The following is a 22,223-nucleotide window of genomic DNA, read 5'->3' as shown; positions in this document are numbered from 1 at the left end:
TTCAAGTCCAATAAAAACTGGAGTCCAATTTTAGTTTATCTCCTGCCTAAAGGAGCAAAAGCCCAGTTCTGGTGAAGGTTTTCACTGCTGAGGGCAATGCTGGGTCACCCTGGCAGGAGAGTGTGGGATGGTTTGTGCTGTTTGTGCTGCATTGTCACCTCCCAGGTGACACTTGCCATGTGGACGGGTGTAACTGGTGTTTGCCCCAGGGCTGGCCCTGTAGAAATCTCAAAAATAGGTGAAGATCTTTGTTCTGTCATCTCAGAACAAGGAATCAGTTTCTTGTCCCCCTTTCCCATCTTATTCCTCTTCCCTTTGCCTGTCGTGCAAAATGAACAAAAAAAAACCACCAAAAAAAACCTCAAAAAAACCCCCAAATTCAATTTACTTATTCACTTCTCAATTCTGCCTGAGCCTGTTTTTTAAAGACCCCTCTTTTGTGAGTTTAATCAGATGCTTGATAAGAGAAAAAGCGTTGCTAACTAGCAGGCTACAAAGCAGCCCCTTCAGAGAACACATGACCTCATCCCCAGGATCCCTCCAGCCCAGGAATTCAGCCTCCAGCACACCCAGAATAAACCTTTGCAGGGAAATGCTTTATCCACCTCCCCTTGGCCGGGCACAGGCTTTGCCAACGTCCTTCTCAGTGGCTGGGACGGAATCCGTATGGAAATTCCGATTTTCCTGCCCGCCAGCAGCCTGCCCTGCTGGCTGGAGCTGCCTTTGGGCCGCTGCCCTGCTCAGAGCCAGCCCTGGCACAGGGATGCCGTCGTGGAGCAGGGCTGGTTTTCACTCCCAGCTCCCTTTGTGTGCCGGGGTTTTGTTGGATGCTCGGAGCCTTGGCAGGCGGGAGCAGCTCTGGGGAGAGCTCCCCAAAGTCACCCTCTGCCAAAAGGTGACACAAATCCCTCCCTGATGGATGGGAAGTGACACCACGGTGTTGTCTTGGTTTTCTGAAGGGCTTTAGCACCTGATATTGGACAGCACCAATGTCCCAAGGTTGTCACCCCTGCTCAGGGGGCTGGAGGGTTTCCAGCCAGGTGCTTTGGGATCTCAGTCTGGGGTGTCAAGACTCAGCTCCTGCTGCTCCTTGGATGAAGAGGAGAATGTGGTGAGCAGCTCCCTATAACAGTGTGTCTTTTTCAGGGTGTAGTTATGGCCTTTCTATACCCCAGTCAGCCTCTCCAGTGGAGAAATTGCTCGAGAAGAATTCAGGCAGCAATTCCAGCTCACACATCCACACACGGTACAAGGCTGAGCTCAGCAGAGGGGCAGAGGGCTCCCAGCCCCAGAGCAATTCCAGCAAGTGTTTATTCCATGTGCCAAAGGTGAATCCGGAGCCAAAGAGAGATTTTTCTCAGTTATTTGGAGTCTCAGGTTCGTGGGTGGTACAGGGGGCAGGGCAGGGGGCAAGTGGCCATAGGGAAGAGAGAAACAGGACACCAGGCCCCATTGCCAATGGGGAAATAGGGAAAGGGGATACCATGGGGGAGTGATGGACTTGTGAAACCAAAAGAGAAGATTGCACAATGTCTGCAAGGAGCCATGGGGGAGAAGCTTTTTTTACACCTGGGGTATCTTTAATCTTCATTTTTCCAGGGCAAGCCAGTTGGAAATTCTTTTAATGGCACAAGGGACTCCACAGCTCCCCACCCAGGCACAGTTTTGCTGGACCAGGTCTGCAAGGACATGCAGAAAGTTCTGCTGAGTTCTCAAAGTAAAATTAACTGAAAGGCAATAATATCCTGTCACATCCCAAGCTGGAGGCCTGGTTTCAGCCCCATCATCCCTATCAGGAGCTCGTAACCACGCTGGAAGGCAGCACATCTGTGGCTCACACTGAGATGTATCATTTATTTGTTTCTAATTATGCACATTTAGCAGCAAATTACATGAAAGATTAAACACCGCATTAGGAGTGTGGCCTGATTAATTCTGCACCATGCTTCTCACTCACTCAGCAATTACCTCCTCTCCTTTTTAACACGGATAATTTTATTAAATCTGGTGGTACCAAAAATGAGTTAAGAGCTTTGGATTCCTGTTTTTAGTGTGGTCTCTCCCCCGAGGCTGGCTGCCTATATATAATTATTACATAATGCCACGTTGGATGCTTCTCATTTAAACAACAGCTGAAATAGCTGCAAGGCTCTGACACGAGCCAAGGCAAGCTGGGACATCACAGGGCTCAGCAGATGCCACTTCCTTGGCCTCTGTTCCTGTAAATGTGGATTTTTCATCGCGCTCGGGATACCTGTTGGAGGCAGATGTTGCAAAGCCTTGAGGTCTGAGTTTATTCTACAAATAATTGGCCTGAAGAGTAAATTCTGCCCTAAACACAACAATGATGGTGTCAGAGCAGCTCTGCTAAAGCCAGATAACATTTCCAAATGGCTCCTTTGCCTTTTTCACCATCAATCTCATCCCCGCCTGTGACCTGTGTAGAGTGACTGTGATTGAACCTTATTAAGGGCTGTAAGCCCCTTGTCTCCTCTTCTTTAACACTCTGTTGTGGTTTGAAAGCAAAACGAGTGAGAGGCTCCAAGTCAGAAATACAATTTAATAAGAAGAAAGGTAAAAAGGTAAAATAAAATAAAATAAATGCAATAATACAAAAGAGCACTGACAGAGTCAGAGCACACCCTGAGCAGGGTGGTGGGGGCAGTCCAGGTGAGGGGCTCTTCCTGAAGCAGTGATCCCACAGAAAGGTCTGGGAGCTCTGCTCCTCTGGGAATCCAGTGGCTCAGGGCTGCTTGTCCTGTCCCAAATCCCAGATTCTCTCCAGGTGGGAATGCTTGGCTCCTCCCCCTGGGCATTGGGAGCATCTCCCAATGGGATGAGGAGTCGTGCAGTGGCTCCTTGATGGCCCATTAAACAGAGAGAGCTCCTGGAGGGAGTTCCCTGTGAGTCCTGGGCAAGGCATTGATGGGCCATGAGCAGAAGAGCCCAAAGGAGGGGCCTGGGAAAACACTGCCCCACCTGGTTCCAACAGCTCATGGGGATGGGGATGGAATAAATACTGTGTGCACATCCTACACTACAGTCCAAGACACACTCTTGGGGCTTCCTCTTATCCAGATGATATATTAAAAGAATTAAGACATTCTAGCATGAAGAGCACAGAGTTTATGCAGAAAAATTGGGAGCAGAGGAAGCCTTTTTATAGGGGTAAACTGAATAATCTTTCTAGAGCAGTTAGAAACGTAGAATTAGGAAGTTTAGTTGTTTAGACTTATTAGAAATCAGGGTGAGAACTGGCTGGGCTGAAATGGCAGAACTGAGGGATGAGCTCAGCTCTCCCAAGCCCCAGCTCGGTGCCGTTCCCACATCCCTGGCTCTGCCCTGCTCCTTTGCTCCTGATGGAATAGCAATGGCAATGGTATGCTCAGGCAGGATTTCTTTGCTTTTCTCATCATCAGCCAGGTAATTCCTGAGGAACATAAATCAGCAGAGTCTGTAGGACCCAGAGACTGGAAGGCACCTCTTGGTTGCTGAGTCCCACATCCTGTTACTGCAGGCACCTCGTCACATGATGTTTTTAATTTGTTTAATTATTGCATGTTTTCAGCAGTCATTTTCTCCCAGCTCTATCTCTGCCAGCTGACCTAATTTTTCATTTAATTCATGAGATTTGCTCAACATATTCAACATTTCATTGATCAAAGGTGTCACTGACACTGCAATAAGACCACCTCTGTTCCCTGAAATTTTCCTCTGCTTTTTGCTCTGAAAAAGAGCCAAACTCATTGTTTAGTTTGGAAAGTTCTGTTCTCTCTCTGAGATCCTGAACAAGGATAGACCTGGAGAGATTTTCCATGGCTAAGAGGACAAAACTTCTGAAACAAAAGTAGTTTATAGTGGAATAATCATGCTAATTCACCTCAAAATAGTCACTACAACAGAAGGTTTAGTCTCTCATGGGTCTCCTTCTATGCTTATCATTCAGAATTTACCAGAGCTCTTTCACATTTTTATGGATGTTGGCTTCAGTGGGTTATTTCTCCTTCCCTTTTGTGGCACTCTCATGCCAAGGGCTTTGAAATATGAGCCTTTGCTAAATCCCAAATTGTACACAAAGCAATTAATTAAAATTCCTTCCAAAACAGCCCTGGCAAAGCCCTGTCAGTGCTGCTTTCCAGCCAAGGTAGAAAGGGTGGAGGCTAAAATGCCTCCAAGTTGTTTTATTTCGGGATGTTGTACAGTAGGATCTGTGAACCAGAGACCCAAAACAGGAACATCATTTAAGAGCTGCAGCCAAAGGTGAAAACTGGACTGGAGTGAAGAGTTCAGGCTTAGCTGAGTGATATTAATTTAATGCAGGACCTCAGGGGCTGCAGGGGGCAAAAAGCACCCATGGATTGTTTTAATTGCAGTTCTGTGAAGGAGTCTGAGGTACAAATGTGATCACAGGACCTCTCATAGGATTTATGATAATCTAAAATTTATAACTAATTCCATTGGCGTGGGCAAGGCCCTTGGAATGGATGATGGATAAATTCTGGGCTTTAAAAATCTAATCTGTGACAGCTCAGGAATCAGTCCTGAGTTAACTGTGCAGAGCAGTTCAGAGTGTTCCTGGCTGTGTCTGCCCCACAGAGTCTCTGAAATGTGCAGGGCCAGCACCAGATGGGACACAGGTGGCTCCTGGGGGCACCCAGAGCCCTGAGCTGTGGCTGCTCACCCACATCAAACACAAACTGCTGCTTTGCCCTGAAATGAGGAGGATTTCAGTCACAAAGGCAGGCACATCCAGAGGAAAATGTGCTTTTATGTGCTTTAAGGGCTATAAATGCCTTCTGGGAGGTGTTTGAACCACGGTGGTGGGACTCAGCAGAGCTGCATCAGCTTCCTCGGGCTTGCAGTGGGTAAAATATCTCAGCAAAAAGGTTCCTGGGGAGCTTGGGAGTGCCAGTGTCAGCCTCTCCATGTCCCAGATTTCCATATTTAAAGTGGAGTGTGGAGGAATTTAAAGAGGAATGTGGAGGGTTTTATCCATTTTAATTCCAAAAGCTTTGGGAGAGGAGGCTCTTTGCCTTCCTCCAGCATATGTGGATGCCATGAGGCTCCTCTTGTGGGGCTGTGGACACCACTGAGTCCCTCCTGTGACAGAAAAAGTAGATTTGTGTCACTTGGATCCCTACACTTCAACTCCTCTAACTTTTAAACTTCCTTCCCAGGTGTTCCCTCTCTGCCTCTTTCTCCATGGAGTTTTTCCAGAGGATGTTTTCTTGCTTTTTCCCTCTTTTTCACTCTCAGTGCACTCCCACAGACAGCCAGATAATTTTGGTTAATGCATATCTCCCTTTGTAATTGGGTGGCAAAAGGCTTTTTATTCAGCCCTTTCACATTTTGCTGTTTATTAAAGGGAGGTCACTGAGCCTGGCTCCGTAGTTTTGTGGGGACTTTCCAAATGTGGGATTTCTTATCTAGAAAACTGCGGAGCATTTGCAGGATGTTTATTCTTCATGACCTGGACATGGAGGCAGAAGTGAAGCTGTTTGAGTATAAATTAAAAGTAAGTCCTTGTCATGGTTTGAAAGCAAAACGAGTGAGAGGCTCCAAGTCAGAAATACAATTTAATAGGAAGAAAGGTAAAAAAGTAAAATAAAATAAAATAAATGTAATAATACAAAAGAGCACTGACAGAGTCAGAACACACCCTGAGCAGGGTGGTGGGAGCAGTCCAGGTGAGGGGCTCTTCCTGAAGCAGTGATCCCACAGAAAGGTCTGGGAGCTCTGCTCCTCTGGGAATCCAGTGGCTCAGGGCTGCTTGTCCTGTCCCAAATCCCAGATTCTCTCCAGGTGGGAATGCTTGGCTCCTCCCCCTGGGCATTGGGAGCATCTCCCAATGGGATGAGGAGTCGTGCAGTGGCTCCTTGATGGCCCATTAAACAGAGAGAGCTCCTGGAGGGAGTTCCCTGTGAGTCCTGGGCAAGGCATTGATGGGCCATGAGCAGAAGAGCCCAAAGGAGGGGCCTGGGAAAACACTGCCCCACCTGGTTCCAACAGCTCATGGGGATGGGGATGGAATAAATACTGTGTGCACATCCTACACCGCAACCCAGGACAGTCCTCAACCCAAAACCTGGATGGATTCCTGCTTATCACTCTGCACTTTTATCTTTTAGAACCCCTGAAAAAAAGGCAGTCAACTTCTTTCTGTCCCCTTTGAAAGTCATGACCCTCTTTTCGCCTCTCTTAATGTAGCTGATTTAAGACTTGGAAGAAAAATCCTAAATTCTGAAAAATTCCCTTTGGAGTTTCAGACCCTCAGGGCCTGCTCATATCTGCCGGGTCTAATTGGGGCTGAAACAATTGCCTCACCTCTCTGCATACAGCAGATTTTCTTTATTATTCTAAATTCAGCTGCTTTAAAATTCCTCTCCTTAGGATGGATACAATGTAAATAAAGAACAGGAGGGAAAAAAAAAAAAAAAAAGGGACAATTTGGCTTTGATCATTTCTGCTGAAAAGATTCAGGGCTGATGGCTTAGGACTGTTATGAATTTCTGTAGGACTGTTATGAATTTCTGCTCTCCACTGTGGTTTAAGGTAGTTTGACCTACACTGAATATCCCTGCTGATTCCATCACCCTGTTGGAATTGGGAATGGAAAGAAAATGATTTTCTGCAGTTATGAATGTGTGGAAACAGCAGTGAAAGGTGATGAAGCCAGAGCTGTTCATGTTTTGGGCCAATACATCAAAACTTCCCCAGTCCCCCCTGTCCCTTGCTTTGAGAGAATTTCAATTGGCTTCAGACTTGATCCACTCCTGCTGGAGAAAATTCCTGGAGCCTGGGGAGTCACATCCTCTTGGCAACGCCCCCCCCAGCACCCTGGCTTAGAGAGGCTGCATCTTCTGAGGCCTTGCCTTGTGAAAATGCCCTCTCAACTGGTCTCAATTTATGAGTCCTGTGCAACAGCACTGCTTGTTATTCCTTGCAGAAAATGCTCCAATTCCCCCATTCTGCAGAGAGGGAATGGTCCAGCTCAGACCAAATCCCTTATGTGGCTTTTTGTGGCAGGAGATAAGGAGAGGGGGCAGAGATAAGGTGGTGTCAGTGCCTCTACATGAGCCCTGCTGGGCACTCCAGGCTGCAGGGAACACACAGATCACACCGTGGTGGAAACTCTGGAAACATGAAGTTCCTGCAGTTAACAGATCACAGAAAACTCTTTCGGGGTTAGCAATTGACAAACCTCAAAATGCTCCTTGTTGTGTTCCCTGGAGAGGGTTTTGGCTTTTCTCCAGCCGAGTCTTCCTCCCTGTCAGAACCAGCCCGCTGCTATTTCACCCAGATTTTAACAAGATGTGCTTGAATCCAGTATGGTGCTGACAATATTTGATCCCCTCCTGCTGAAATGTTGGAAATATCTGCTGAGACAGGAATTGTTCCTTTTTTTTTTTTTTTCCCCTGCCATTTTTATGTCTAATTTCCAAGTCATGACATGTAGAGGGTGTCTGAGCAAATCTAATCAGCCTTCTGCCTCCGTTAGGAGGGACAGCTGAGATGGTTTTTAACACCTCCATTCCTTCCTTGCTGCAATCTGTTTTGATTAAAAATTGCACAGGGCTCTCATCTGCATATTTATCATTCCACTTACCCACAAGTCATCTCACAACTCTGCCACTCCTGAACGTTCAGGAGAGGCTGGAGTGCTCTACCCCAGGACTTTAAAGTATGCAGACATTAATTTAGTTTCTCACACCTGCTGCTTTCCAGCAAATATGGCTTTGGGGAAGGGAAATATTCCTGCATTAGCCTTGCTTAGTATTCCCCAGGAGTCAGGATTCCTGGGGGTTTTTTTTTCAAGATTGATTGAAAATTTCCTATTAAGAAACAAATTTCTAATTAAGTGGAAAGGTCCTGAAAAAGTTCTGATGCTGGGAGGGAGCCAGGGGAAGGGGAGATGTCTAAACAAAGAAATAACCCTTTTTAATAACATTTATTCAGCTTTTGACAGCCCAGACTGTGACGTGCTTTCAGATCTTCAGATGAAAGGGCTGCAGTGGAAATGAAAATTGTTCCTTCCCTTTGTGCTACTGACAGTCCATTTTACCTCCACCACATATTATTAAGTGTATCACCAAGGTTTTTAAGGAGTGTTTTCTAGAAATAGCTTTTTTCTGCTCTTTGGTTAAAGCCTAACTTTTAAAGTTAATGTTCATATAAGAAAATCCTTTTCTTACTTGAATCTCCTTTTGCCCCAGCTGGTACTGCAGAGATGCTATGATTTTGCTTCTCAATTAATAATCTCTATATTTTAATCAAATATTTAAAATGTGTGAGAGGATCCAGGCATCCAACAACACCTTTTCTTCTTATTTATATTGAGATTTTTCCTTGGGGAGCAGGAGAGCAGGAGATGACTCTTGCCCAAGGAAGGTGGGAAGGAGCCAGTGACCAGATGGGGAGAACACAAGCCCCAGATTTATTGTCCTGCAAATGACAAGCAGAACATTCTGCAGCTCATCCACATCCTCATGTCCAGCATTTTTGTAGTCAGGGTGGCAGGAAGACCTGAGGGCACAGCTCATTAGAATGAGAGATGTCCCCTGTTAGACAATATTTGTAAAATAGACACACTCTGGGTCATAAAAACCTCTCAAAGGCCCTGAGAGATGTCAGACATCACCCAGCTCCTCTCACAGACCTTCATGCTGGGAAGGGTCATTTTTTGCCAACCTTTGCGGCAAGACTTTTAGATGCCCCTAAATAATCCAGCAGCTGATATCTGCAGGGAAAATATCCAGAGGATTTCTCCAAGAGGCAGGTTTAAAATACAATCTACACAAGCTGTTCTGAAGGGAAGACAAAGAAAAATGAAGGGACAGCAGAGCCTGGCAGTGGCTGTGGCTTCATCTCTCTCCTGCTCCCGGGTGGTCGACTGTGGTCAGAGCTGTTGTTTGGATATGTTTGAGGAGCTGGGGCTGGAGAGAAGGATGTCCTCTTTGTTCTCCCAGCCAAGACCGTGGCTGGTGTATAAACAACTGGAGGAAGGTGTCTTGTTTTGTGGATGTCAGATGCAGGAGTGGGGCTCAGCTAACCACGCTGGGCCCTTGGCAGACGGGATGGAAACACCTGATGGGGTGAATTAGCTCAGGCATCACACGAGGTGTCAAAGCACAGGGGTCACAGAGCAGGCGTGGAATGCTGCTCCTAGACCACCACGATGCTTCTCCAGAAACCTCAAAAGGATGTCAGCCAAGACAGATTCATTCTTGCAGTATTATCTGTGAGCTGAGAGAGGTTTGGCTGCCTCTAACAAAGCAAGAGTCCACTCAGAGTCCTGGTGTTCATGTGGCTTTCATCAGTAGTGAAGGTGACAGTGACAGTGGCTCTTGCCAGAGCAGGTTTTTAATTTTCTGTTGGGAAAGATGAGGCAGAAAAAGCTTACAAATATGATTGCCTGGCAAGAAATACTAAAATATATAAAACCTGTGAGCGAAATAGAAATGAAGGGCAGCTTTGAGATGTGATGATGGCAGGCAAGAAGACGGGGATGAGCTGGAGATGGGTTGAGGGATAGAAAACAGAAGGACTCAAGGGAGTAGCCCTGCCAAGGTACCAGAAAAAAGTAGATAAGAAAAGTCTCTTTAGAGTTTAGAATACAGGACAATATGGTGATAGAGCACTTCCCATGGGCTGCAGGCAAAGTCTGTAGGTTTTGTATCTCGTGCCGGTTGGTCACTGTAAATTAGAATATTCAACACAAAAGGAGATAGAATGGATTGGAACAAGGTCCTCACTCTCTTACCTCTCTTACCTCCCTTACCCCCGTGATCTCCCTCACCTCATACCCTTTTTCTTTCTCTCTCTCTCTCTTTGGGGTTCCCTCCAGCCCAGGCTGGTGGCTGAAGGCAAAGCCCTTTTTACGCACGACCCTTGCAATAAACCCACGTGTTTCTAGAACATCTCAGCTCTGCAGAGTTCCTTCTCCCCGCCGTCTATGGATGCCCTTACAATTTTCCAGGCATATTAAAGAAATCACAGTTTACACCATGATTAAGTGATTTGTCAACTCACACTGGTCAGCAGAAAAAAGTGCAATTTCCTTGGTTTGGGCAAGGCCTGTATTCCTGTAGGTTGGGATTTACAGAAGCCATAAGGAAATGGATGCTCAACTTTCACTAAAATTCAGTGAGAATGAGATGCAGAGCTGCCTCCAGTTTGTTCCATTTTCCATTGGTGATCCATCTGTCAAGCAGCCTGTCCCTTTAATGACTACTCGAGGGTTAGGCACCAGTGTTAGCTGTATGACCCTGTCCTGGGGCAAAAAGGTGCATAGCAGCACATGGAATTGCACGGGAAGCACTTTGCAAAGCCCAGGTGGGAGTACTCAAGACATAAAATCCCATTTCAAATACAATCCTGAACACATTTCATGAACTGGCAGCCCAGTATAGGGATTGAGACAGAAATGAGACCTGGGCCATGTCTGTCTCTGTTATTCTTAATTAACAAGCTTGTGATCTCTTCTGGTGCAGGCAGGGCTTGCAGAAATATTTGAACAAACGGGGTAAGTGTTAGAAATGCCTTAAAGCTGAATGTAATGTTTTCTGTAACAAGGAAAAAGCTTTCCCTGCTGCTTGTTTACTTCTCATTTATTCCCTGGTAAAAAGGGGTGAAGTTTGCCCTTTGTGAGCTCAACATTTCCTCCAAAACCCACTAAACTCCAGTGAAGTGTCTGATGTGTTATTGTCATTCCCTCACAAAAGCAGCTGGGATAGCACGGGAAAAACAATCCCTCCACTTTGGGGGAATCAGAGGGGTGGAAGGGGCTGGTCTCTCATCTGACAAATAAATTAGCATCAAAACTACGATGTTTAGAGGATAAATTGCTGTTTTCTCCATTAATAGCATTTCATAGCTTGCAACCACTGAAAGCACAGTCACTGATCTAACCATTAAACCAAGCTCATCTGGGAGTGGGAAGGAAAACAAATGCTGAGATGACATTTATTAGGTGTGCATGTTCAGGGAGTCCATTACTGCTTTGGCTCTTCATTCTACGTGCTGAGGGGCTGATCCTGCATGGAAGTCAGTGGATGTCTTTCCACTCCCCTGGCTCACTCCATTGAAAAGGAACTCGCAGAGACTGAGGAGGAAGAGGAAATATTAGAGCTAATTGAAAAGAATGAGTTTCAGGAGGAGCTGTAGAGCCCAGCCAGGTGCTTGTAACTGTACATGAGTTATTGTGTTATAGCTGAGGAAAGATCAGTGGGAAATGCTGCCTGATGGAAAGGGATATTGGCTGCTCTAAAGGCATTTTTACATGTGTAGTTTTAGTGCTGTCTCTGTTGTTGGAGGAGTCTCTGCTTCTCTTATGTCTCACTGCTTTTATACTAAAATATCCCCGTGATACAAGCACTGACACCAGAACCTTCCACCTGCAGGGAGCTCCATTTATCTTCATGCCCTTGATAAATCATCATATAGTGGAACTTACTATGGAGCCACAAGCCCTGGAGTTCAGATTGCACAGAACATACAGAAAAGGGATGGAATCAGCTCAGTGGTGCCGATGCACCTCTTGAAATGTCTCAGGCTTCTTACATGGTCCAACCCTGAGCAGCCTCCAAGCAGTGGAGGGGTGAAGGAAACATAGAATTTAACATTGGTTAAATCATAATAGAACACATATTTATTTTATCTACCTCTGTTTTCAGTTGAGCTGAGACTCAGCAGGCATCTTTGCCCCAGGTCATCTGCTTGAGGGAGTTAAACTTTCTACAACCCACTGCATTTGCTCTAACCTGGAAATAACAGCAGCTTTCTTCACGTCTGCTGACATTTCCTGCAGTGGAAAACCACTATTATACATCAGAGCAAGCTCAGCATCTTGGGTGAAGTGATATGGTCCTGTTCTCTGAGGATGCAGCACACTAGCAGAGCCACACCTTTGCTGGGTGGTGCAGCAGTTAATAATCCCTTACACTGTTCTTTCCTCTTTTAGGGAACAAACGCACCAGGAAAGAAAAGGATCTCCAGTTTGGTTTGGTCTGGCTCTCCAATTTCTGCTGCAGATTATAAAAGCCAAGCAGACCTAAGACTCTCTCAGCCTTGAAAGGGAACCAGGCACCACAATGGGACTCCCCAGCCGGGTCTTGGCCTGTGCCATCCTCGCTTTGCTGTCCCAGGACGCCTCTGGCGGACTCATCAAGAGAATCATCCGGCAGAAGAGGGAGACTGGGCTGAACGTGACCTTGCCAGAGGACAACCAGCCTGTGGTTTTCAACCATGTCTACAACATTAAGCTGCCCGTTGGCTCCCTCTGCTCCGTGGACCTGGACTCGGCCAGCGGCGACGCCGACCTGAAGGCGGAAATTGAGCCCGTCAAGAATTACGAGGAGCACACGGTGAATGAGGGCAACCAGATTGTCTTCACTCACAGGATTAACATTCCCCGCCGGGCTTGTGGCTGTGCAGCTGCCCCAGACATTAAGGATCTGCTGAGCAGACTAGAGGAGCTGGAGGGGCTGGTCTCCTCCCTGCGGGAGCAGTGTGCCAGCGGGGCTGGATGCTGTCCTAATTCCCAGGCAGTAGAAGGTAAGGCAGGCTTGGGGGAAATTCTTGTGCTTAGGGTGATATTCCAATCTGCTTCAAGAATGAGCACAAGTCAACCTGTTAAATTTGAAACGTAATCAAACCTGGGAATGTGTTTGGCCAGCGTGCAAAGTACATTCATTCACAGTTCCACGGCTTTATGGATCTGTGGGTCAGGAGTCAGCCCGGGACCCTTTGTGGCTGTGGCATTGAGCATGGACAGCACTTGGGCATGGTGATAATCTGTGTCTGAGTCAAGATTAAAACTCACACAGTCCAAGCTCTTGGCTCCACTTTTTGTCCCCTTGAGAAAGCTGCCAATGTAACCATTTTTGCTTCCAAGTTTTCTTTAGTAGAGACCAATAAAAATACAGCAGGACGTAAGGCAATAGACAAGCAGAAATAGTTATAGAAGAAGGAAAAAATCTGTCTGTCTGGTTAATTTTTAAATTGAGGGAAGGGGTTGGTCACACAAGAGAAGAAACACAAGTCTTCTTCAGAGCAATGTGTCCCTCTGAGCTCAGGGCAGCCTCTCGAGTTGCTGATACAGCAATGACACAATGTGCTGCCTGAGTTTTTTGTGTCCTGGGGTGAATGGATGAATGATGTTCCGTGGTGCATGCCCTAATGAAGCAGTCAGGAAAGCTGCTCAGTCAGTGGAAGAGGATTTTGAGAAGGCAGGAGGAATCCAGCATGCTCAATTACCAAGTCGTTGGCAGGGGCTCTTCCCTGGCATTAGAGCAAATTAAAGCTTTCCCAGTAAAGTAAACCTAGCTGGAGAAAGAAAGAGAGATTCTCATTTAAAAACTTTAAAAACCAATGTTGTGTAGGGAACTAGGAAAATCAGAGTTGTTTCAGGTCATATTTTCCATGCTGACCTGAGGCATCCTAGTGCCATGGGAGTAATTGGCACAGCCACTGCCTCTTATGAGCCCAGCTAGCCTAATCTGCTGCACCAACTGTGATGGGGGTGACAGGGACTGCCCCCAGGCCCTCTGTGGCTCAGGTAGCAGGGACAGGGGCTGTCCCCAGGCCCTCTGTGGCTCAGGTAGCAGGGACAGGGGCTGTCCCCAGGCCCTCTGTGGCTCAGGTAGCAGGGACAGGGGCTGTCCCCAGGCCCTCTGTGGCTCAGGTAGCAGTGCAGAGCCCCAAGGCTATAGCTGCTTTTCTGCAGGGTGGATGGTGATACACTGTTGAAGAGCGAAGGCAAGGAAGGAAAGAGGGACTCTTGTTTGCCACGTCCAAGAAGGGTTTATTCCAGATGGGAGGGCAGGGACAAGAGCCCCGAACAAAGGGGAACATGGAGTTTTAACTGGGGGAGGTACAAGGGGTGGGCACCAAACACAAACCAATCCAGGGAAACCTTAGGAGGACTCAGGAACAGACAGATAAGCAATCCAGTCATGGGGAAAGGGAGGAGGACACATGCGTACACAGCCAATGGCTTATTGAATGCAAGAGAATTTTCTAGAGGGATGGGACAGGCTCAGGGAGGATTGGCAACTGGGTAAGTGTTGCTTAGGGAAGGGTCCAGAACAAGGGGCTTGAACATAAATAACACTGACAAGGGAATAGGCAGGGTTTAAGGTTGGAGGATACCAAGGGAAGGGAGGAGGAGACTTGGGAGGTACCAAATAAATAAAGAGGTACTGAACAGTAAAGGAACTTAAACTGATCAATTAACACACTACCACAAGTAATGAGTTTTTGGGATCATTGGCACAGGCCGCCTGGACACCACACCCTACTGCAGCGGGCACGGCAACTACAGCATCGAGATCTGCGGCTGCATCTGCGAGCCCGGCTGGAAGGGCCCCAACTGCAGCCAGCCCTCGTGTCCCTCCGACTGCAACGACCAGGGCAAGTGCGTGGACGGGCTGTGCGTGTGCTTCGAGGGCTACACGGGCCCGGACTGCGGCCAGGAGCTCTGCCCCCAGGGCTGCGGCCCCCACGGGCGCTGCGTGGGCGGGCGGTGCCTGTGCCACGAGGGCTTCGTGGGCGAGGACTGCAGCATTCCCCTGTGCCCCCACAACTGCCACGGCCGCGGGCGCTGCGTGGACAGCGAGTGTGTCTGCGATGAGGGTTACACCGGCGAGGATTGTGGAGAGCTCATCTGCCCCAACGACTGCTACGACCGCGGGCGCTGCGTGAACGGCACGTGCTTCTGCGAGGAAGGCTTCACCGGCGAGGACTGCGGGGAGTTCACCTGCCCCAACGACTGCAACGGCAACGGGCGCTGCGAGAACGGGCTGTGTGTGTGCTATGAAGGCTTTGTGGGGGATGATTGCAGCCAGAGGAGGTGCCCCAGCGACTGCCACAACCGCGGGCGCTGTGTGGGTGGGCGCTGCGTGTGCCATGAGGGGTATCTGGGTGACGACTGCAGGGAGCTGCGGTGTCCCAATGACTGCAACAACCGTGGGCGCTGCGAGAACGGGCAGTGTGTGTGTGATGAGGGCTTCATTGGGGAGGACTGCGGGGAGCTGCGCTGCCCCAACGACTGCCACAACCGTGGGCGCTGTGAGAACGGGCAGTGCGTGTGCCACGAGGGCTTCACTGGGGAGGACTGCGGCCAGCTGAGATGTCCCAACGACTGCCACAACCGCGGGCTGTGCGTCAACGGGCAGTGCGTGTGCGATGAGGGGTACACAGGTGAGGACTGTGGGGAGCTGCGGTGTCCCCACGACTGCCACAACCGTGGGCGCTGCGTGGAGGGACGCTGCGAGTGCGACAACGGCTTCACGGGCGAGGACTGCGGCGAGCTGGCCTGCCCCAACGACTGCCATGGACGTGGGCGCTGCGTCGACGGGCGCTGCGTGTGTGATGAGGGATTCGTGGGCGAAGACTGCCGGGAGCGCTCCTGCCCCAACGACTGCAACAACGTGGGGCGCTGCGTGGACGGGCTCTGTGTCTGCGAGGACGGCTACATCGGGGATGATTGCTCTGATGGTAGGTGCAGTGTCCTTCAAAGCTGCTTCTCCTTGGGTCATCCAACACTGCCTGAAGCTTTTCCATGGAGCTGGGCGCTGTTGTTGGTTTTCCAAAATAGTAGGATGAGAGGTGCAACAACACCAGTAAGCTCTTGGCGTGCTGAAATATCAGGGCTGAGTAGTGTAGGAGTTTCTGGTGAGTTTTGGTGGTCACCAAGACAACAGGCTGATGATGGTGGTGTAGGGCTTTTGTCACCTCCATTTCTGCTCCCACCACAATGTCGCTGGTGCTGTAGCCAGTACTGGCTGGGATTTGTCACCATGACCCTTTGGTTTCTCATAGCACCTCTTGATGCTAGAAAAAAAAACTGAAAGAAGATGTTCTAGCTAAGGAGAAAAGGGAAATGTTCCAGAGTCTTCCTACTACACGTGTGTGTATATATATCTATATATCTACATATATCTATAAATATAAATATATATATATATATGGATCTGTGTATATTAGATCTCACAGAAGCTTAAGAGGAAAATCGTGGGATCAGCTGGAGTGGAAACTTAGCTATAAAGTCACATGCTTGGTTTCCCAGGACCACTGACTCTATGGAAATTGATAGAAAAATTTTGGCAGCCTGATAATGACAGGCGATACACCATAAATGAGGTCGTTTTCTTTAGTAGATCCCGGGGGAGAAATTGTGAAACTAAATTTTGGTAGAGTAATCAAAGAGTAGTTTGGGGTTGGGAACACTGTAAAAGATAATGAATACTCATTAAAAGAAATTCCCATCTTTCATCTCCTCCTTCTGGAAGGTGCCTAAGCCCCACTTTGTGATCTTGCACAGGCAGATCTATTGCAATTATTCACTGAAATAATAATGTTTTATTTTACTTTGGAAAATCAGTGCAAATCCCAGGACTTCTAGCTCTACAATCACTGGCAGTTGAATTAAACATCTGAATCCCTCAGAACCCAGCTATAGCAGTCTTGTGCTGCAGCCATGAGAGGAGCAGCTGGAACGCAGTCAGCCAGAGGTTGTGTGCAAGTGTGAGAGCAGAAATTGGCCCGTGGCTTCTGGAAATGTCTGTAATCTCCATCAGCTGAGCATTCCTTTCCTCGGCAGCTAATTTGTGGGACATGCCTTCCCCATTCCCTGCGTGCGAGATGAGCCTTAGCAACCAGCTCCTGGGAAAATGTGAAACTGGGCAAATCATTATTTCCTCAACCTTGAGAACTTCTTATAACTTGGGTTTGGCTTTTTTTTTTTTTCCACCCTATTCCCAGTGTCTCCTCCAACTGAGCTGACTGTGACCAACGTGACGGATAAAACTGTCAATCTGGAGTGGAAACACGAGAACCTCGTCAACCAGTACCTGGTCACCTACGTCCCCACCAGCAGTGGGGGCTTGGACATGAATTTCACCGTGCCTGGAAACCACACAGCCGCCACCATCCATGAGCTGGAGCCGGGCGTGGAGTATTTCATCCGTGTCTTTGCAATCCTCAAAAACAAGAAGAGTATTCCAGTCAGCGCCAGGGTGGCTACATGTGAGTTTAATAATTTCCTGTGTTCATCCTTTTGTCTGCTCTGTTTGGATCCCTTTTTTGGGGTGGTGCTTATTTTGTATTTTCTGTTTTTACATTGTATGTGTTGACTTGCGTCCCTTTTATGGGGATATTTATTCTAAATTTTCTATTTTCAGTTCAGACGTATTGATTTACATTTCTTTTTTTGGGATATTATTTCTTTTGTGTTTTCTACTTTCAATTCAAATGTTGGCCTGGAAAAAACGGACTTCTGCACTTCCTTTTTCTACTTTTTTCCAGCACAAGGGACTGTGTTAAAAGCACAGTTCACAAGTTCTTCTACTCTCAATGTCTCCCAGTATGGGGTCTTTGTGAATTAAGAACTTTAACTTCTTTATTAAAGTGCATATTTTTTTCTTATAATGTGCATTTCTCTATTATAATGTTAATTTTAAAAATTCTGGTAATTCTTTCTGAGAAAAAAGCAAAAAATGTAGCAGCACCTAAAAGAGCAATATGAAATCACTTGAATTCAAACCATTTTGGCTAAAATTGAGGATATATTTCTTTTGCATCTTTGCTGTTTTACTATGTCTTACCTTTTATCTGCCTGTCTGTCTCTCTGTTGTTCGTCTTCCTTTTTGTTTTGTGCACATCATTGCCATATCTGAACATCCCAATATCAAAAGATGCTCTTTGACTTCTGTCACTGAGCTCATTTCTGGAGAGCTGGGGCAGGATTCAGCTCTCCTGACTTCCAAAGTCAACACCAGGCTTCTTCCAAGAGGGCACAAAAAAGATTTTTCAAGTAAAATTCATTTTATTCCAAAGTGACATCTAAACCAGCTCAGAAAAGTCTCTCCAAAGCCACAATAACTGGATCTGAGGAGAGTTCAACCACCTCAGCTGCATATCCTGACCTTGCAGATATTTCTAGAGGTGGAAAGATGTCCCACCCCAGTGCCCTATTTATAGGAATTTACAGCTCATGTGGGAATATCCCTTTCTTCTGCCACAGATCTGCCTGCTCCAGAAGGTCTGAGATTCAAATCTGTCCAGGAAACATCCGTCCAGGTGGAGTGGGACCCTGTGAACTTTTCTTTTGATGGCTGGGAGCTGGTCTTCCATAATATGGTGAGGAGGCAGTTCCACATATAGAGTGAAAAATCCTGGATTTCTTTGTTTGTACTCACTGATTGTCCCGTGTGTTCCAGAAAAAGGTTGATAATGGTGACATAACCAGCAGCTTGAAAAGGCCAGAGACATCCTACATGCAGCCAGGTTTGGCACCTGGGCAACAGTACAATGTGTCCATCCATATAGTGAAGAACAACACCAGAGGACCAGGACTGTCCAAAGTCATCACCACAAGTAAGCACAAGCTGTGTTTGGTCTGGTTTTAGTTGGCCACCAACAAAACATCTGCTGTTTGGGGGTTTTTAAACAAGAGAAAGTCAAGTTCTACACTGGGAGTTAATAGAGAGGGGGAAAGGAAATAGTGGAGTTGCTAATGAATACATGAGGAAAAATATAATTCTTCTCCACATTAACTGTTTGAAGAAGAAAGGAAATTTATGTCCAGCCAGAAGGTAGCAGGCAGTATGTACTCTTATTCCTTTTTTCAAGACGTACATCAGCAGGAACTAGAATTTTTCACTAGAATTTGTTTCATCCTGGTGATATTTGCGTGAAGGGTGTGTGAAGGTGGGGAAGCTCTCAGGATTCCTGCTTGTCTTTCTTTTGGAAGTTTCTGATTTGAAGGAGTTTTGATGAATTTGCTTCTGATCAATTCCATTTGGAGTCTAAAACTATAGGAACCAAAGGAAGGGCATAAATGATAATGTTAATTTTAAATCTGTTCTGGATCACCAATTAAAGGCGTAAGGGAATATGGGTGTTTTTCATGGCAAGATTTCTTTAAAGAGCCCCTTTTCCCCTCTCTTTTGCCTGGTAACAGAGCTCGATGCCCCCAGCCAGGTGGAGGCCAAGGACGTCACCGACACCACAGCTCTCATCACGTGGTCCAAACCCTTGGCTGAAGTTGAAAGTGTGGAGCTCATTTATGGCCCCAAGGACACTCCAGAGGACAGGACCAGCATTGGCCTCTCTGAAGATGAGAACCAATATTCCATTGGCAACCTGAGGCCACACACAGAGTACGAGGTGACGCTCGTCTCGCGCCGAGGGGACATGGAAAGTGACCCTGTGAAGGAAGTCTTTGTCACAGGTGAGGGAAGGTGTAGCCCTGGTTTTGTGCCTGAGGTGTTTTGGTTTTCTGAAATTCTTTTCCCAGGGAATTTTCTGTAAACAGGAGAAATGTTTTTTTAACTGTAACTTTGTTATTCATTCCTTTTCCTAGAAGGGACTTCTTGATGTCCCTCTGGTCTGACCAATGTGAGTGAAGAGGTTTGTCTTTGTTCCACCAATCAAATTGGTCTGTGTAAAGCAGTATAAAAGGGAGACACAACCCAAAAGTAGAGGAATAATTTTTCTTCTGAATCTCAGAGTCTGTGTCATTGTGGTGTAAAACAGTGTCAGGAATGTGCCACAGGGACCTCCCATCCTCCTGTGCTGTTTGTGTCTTGTTGCTGGAGTTGGCAGTTACTGATCAACACAAAATCAGCACAATTTTAGAGGTACATGAAAGTAGAGAACAATTTCCTGTGCATTTTACGCCTTGTTGGCTCATCAAAATATTTAGACACCCCCCACAAGAATCTTAAATGTATTTTAAATTTGGGAATTAGGTTATTTTGTCTCTTACCCTAAATCCCTATTCAAAAAGCAAATTCCTCTGGATCATTTGTGTGTCAGATGAGCTAAATATCTTCCATAGCTCCATCTTATTTCTCTTTGCCTAATTAATTTAGAAGCAGAGAACTGTTTTTTTTCTTCTTCAGTTCTGCAAATATTTCCTGCCATTCTTTTATAAATTTACTGTGCCCTTCAGTGATTCTGGGTATGTTTTTGGAAAGTGTGGGTCCTTTAGCAGGTTATCAAGGTTTGATGCATTAAGAGAGCTGTGAATTACATCCCTTTTCATCCTAAAATACAGTTCTTATTTTGGCGCAGGATTTGAGGCCACTGTAGGTGTGAAAACCGAAAGCTCGTTGAATTTCTCTATAATATTCACCTTATTTTTGAGCCTTAGAGTTCCTTCCAGCCATGAATGCAAGATGTTACTGAACAAAAATTCTAGACATGACCCCAGTTCTTTTTCTTTTTTTCCTTTTGAAAGCTGAGGTATTTCTAAAGGAAAGCAGTATTTTCATCCAAATATGTTTTTCCACAAACCTGTTTTTGTAATAAAAGCTAATTATTACAAGTGAAAATGTTCTTTTTGTCTCAGGAGGCAGAAGTTAAATATCTTGAACTGAAGCTGGAGCACTCTGCATTTCATGCTGGAAGAACTCTGGTTTTTACAGTTAAGACATAACAGGATCATGTGAGAGGAAACTTTACGGGTCATTTCACCCTCTGAAAAGCGCTGTCACAAGAGACTGCTGTCAGAAGAGAAATATTCCTAATTATTTATTTACTGCTTGGTTGATTCCAGACCTGGATGCTCCAAGGAACCTGAAACGGGTGTCCCAGACTGACAACAGCATCACCCTGGAGTGGAAGAACAGCCACGCCAATGTCGATAATTACAGAATCAAGTTTGCCCCCATCTCTGGAGGGGACCACGTGGAGATCACAGTGCCCAAGGGCAGCCAGGCCACAACCAGAGCTACCCTCACAGGTAGGGGAATGGAGAGATTGTCACTAATGTCATGCTGGTTTTGTCACCCCAGGGCACAGGACATGGAGAAAAAAAAATGTCCTTGTGGTCACTGGACATTAGAGGGACAAACAAACCTTGAGCGATCTCAAGCAATCTTTTTGGGATAAGAAATTATAAATTTGAAATTAGATGTTAGGAAGGAATTGTTCCCTGTGAAGGTGGGCAGGCCCTGGCACAGGGTGCCCAGAGCAGCTGTGGCTGCCCCTGGATCCCTGGCAGTGCCCAAGGCCAGGCTGGACAGGATTTGGATCACCCTGGGACAGTGGAAGGTGTCCCTCCCCATGGCAGATGTGGAATGGAATGAATTTTAATGTCCCTTCCAACTCAAACTATTCCATGATTGTATCATTTTGAGTAGACCAAAGTGAATTAAAAGCCATGTGAAATGGATTTACACACCTGCAGGTGGATAAGCAGCCAGCAGAAGGTGTGTAACCATTTCACTTCCATGTGCATCCCTGAATCCAACGAGTCAGTTCCCCTAATCCTAAGCAGCTTTGTGTGAGTTGCTTCACATCCTGAGCTGAAAAGGTATTTTCATGTGCTGGGGAGGGATTCACTTATGCCAGTCTGCCGTTTGTCAGCTGGAGGGTCAACAGACACCTCAATTCTCTGCATAGAGAAAAGCAGATCTCTTACTTCACATCCATTCAGCCTTTCTTATTCCAACAAATGCCTGCAGGCATATTCCATGGACAGGAACTCATATTTCTTCTCCTCATCTCATAGGTTTGAGGCCTGGAACTGAATATGGCATTGGAGTGACAGCAGTGAGGAACGACAGGGAAAGTGCTCCTGCTACCATCAATGCTGGCACTGGTGAGTGTCCCGACCCCATCTGAGCTCTAGAGGAGGCAGAAACTCAGCTTGAGCCACTCTTCCATCTCTAAGAGATGCTGGAAGAGATATTTTAGAAAGTTCTTGGTTTGATTTTGCTACATTTCCCCTCAAGGAAATGAAAAAAATTCCCCACAAAGGTCATGACCTCTGAATCTGACTTCTTTTTCCTGTTCCTCTTAATGTTGTGGGAGTTTCATCTCCAGGTGAACTCTTTAATGATAATCATGCTTATACTGATCACTGTGGCCATCCTCTGTCTGTCAGGGTTTCTGGCAGGAATGGCAGTGGCCAAAATGTTGATGTGACCAAGAGTGGTTGCAGTACTCCTGTCTGACCTTCCAACCCAGAACTTTTCACATGATTCCCCCTTTTCCCAGGTGAATGATCTGAAGGCTTCATTTCTTCCTCTCGAGTGTAAGTGGGGGAAATTTGTTCTGGTTTTGTCTGTAAAGAAGAACATCACCCTCCTCTACCCATTTCAAAAGGTCCCAAAGGTGGGCACACCCTGAGCCAGGCCACCAGTGGAGATGTTCTGTCATTACAATTCAGGATGGCTCATGTAACAACACATAGAACTCTGATTTCTTCAGAGGGT

General features: G+C 46.6%; 1 protein-coding gene across 3 annotated transcripts in view; it reads left to right on the top strand.

Annotated features, from left to right (window-relative positions):
- TNC (tenascin C) overlaps window positions 1–22,223 on the top strand; it is a 76,497-nt gene that overhangs the window by 14,289 nt on the left and 39,985 nt on the right. For all 3 annotated transcript variants that reach the window (XM_083875576.1, XM_083875575.1, XM_083875574.1), the window contains exons 2-9: window positions 11,960–12,552; window positions 14,275–15,495; window positions 16,762–17,025; window positions 18,023–18,138; window positions 18,219–18,375; window positions 18,962–19,231; window positions 20,561–20,746; window positions 21,518–21,607. In XM_083875576.1, coding sequence (XP_083731702.1) covers window positions 12,090–12,552; window positions 14,275–15,495; window positions 16,762–17,025; window positions 18,023–18,138; window positions 18,219–18,375; window positions 18,962–19,231; window positions 20,561–20,746; window positions 21,518–21,607 — 2,767 coding nt within the window. In that variant the 5' untranslated portion in view covers window positions 11,960–12,089. The remainder of the gene's footprint in view (window positions 1–11,959; window positions 12,553–14,274; window positions 15,496–16,761; window positions 17,026–18,022; window positions 18,139–18,218; window positions 18,376–18,961; window positions 19,232–20,560; window positions 20,747–21,517; window positions 21,608–22,223) is intronic.

The sequence above is a fragment of the Zosterops lateralis genome (genome assembly GCF_965231275.1).
Source record: "Zosterops lateralis genome assembly, chromosome: 20".
Taxonomy (NCBI): Eukaryota; Metazoa; Chordata; class Aves; order Passeriformes; family Zosteropidae; genus Zosterops; species Zosterops lateralis.
Note: the sequence above shows the minus strand (reverse complement) of the source record. Positions and strands in the feature narration are given on the sequence as shown.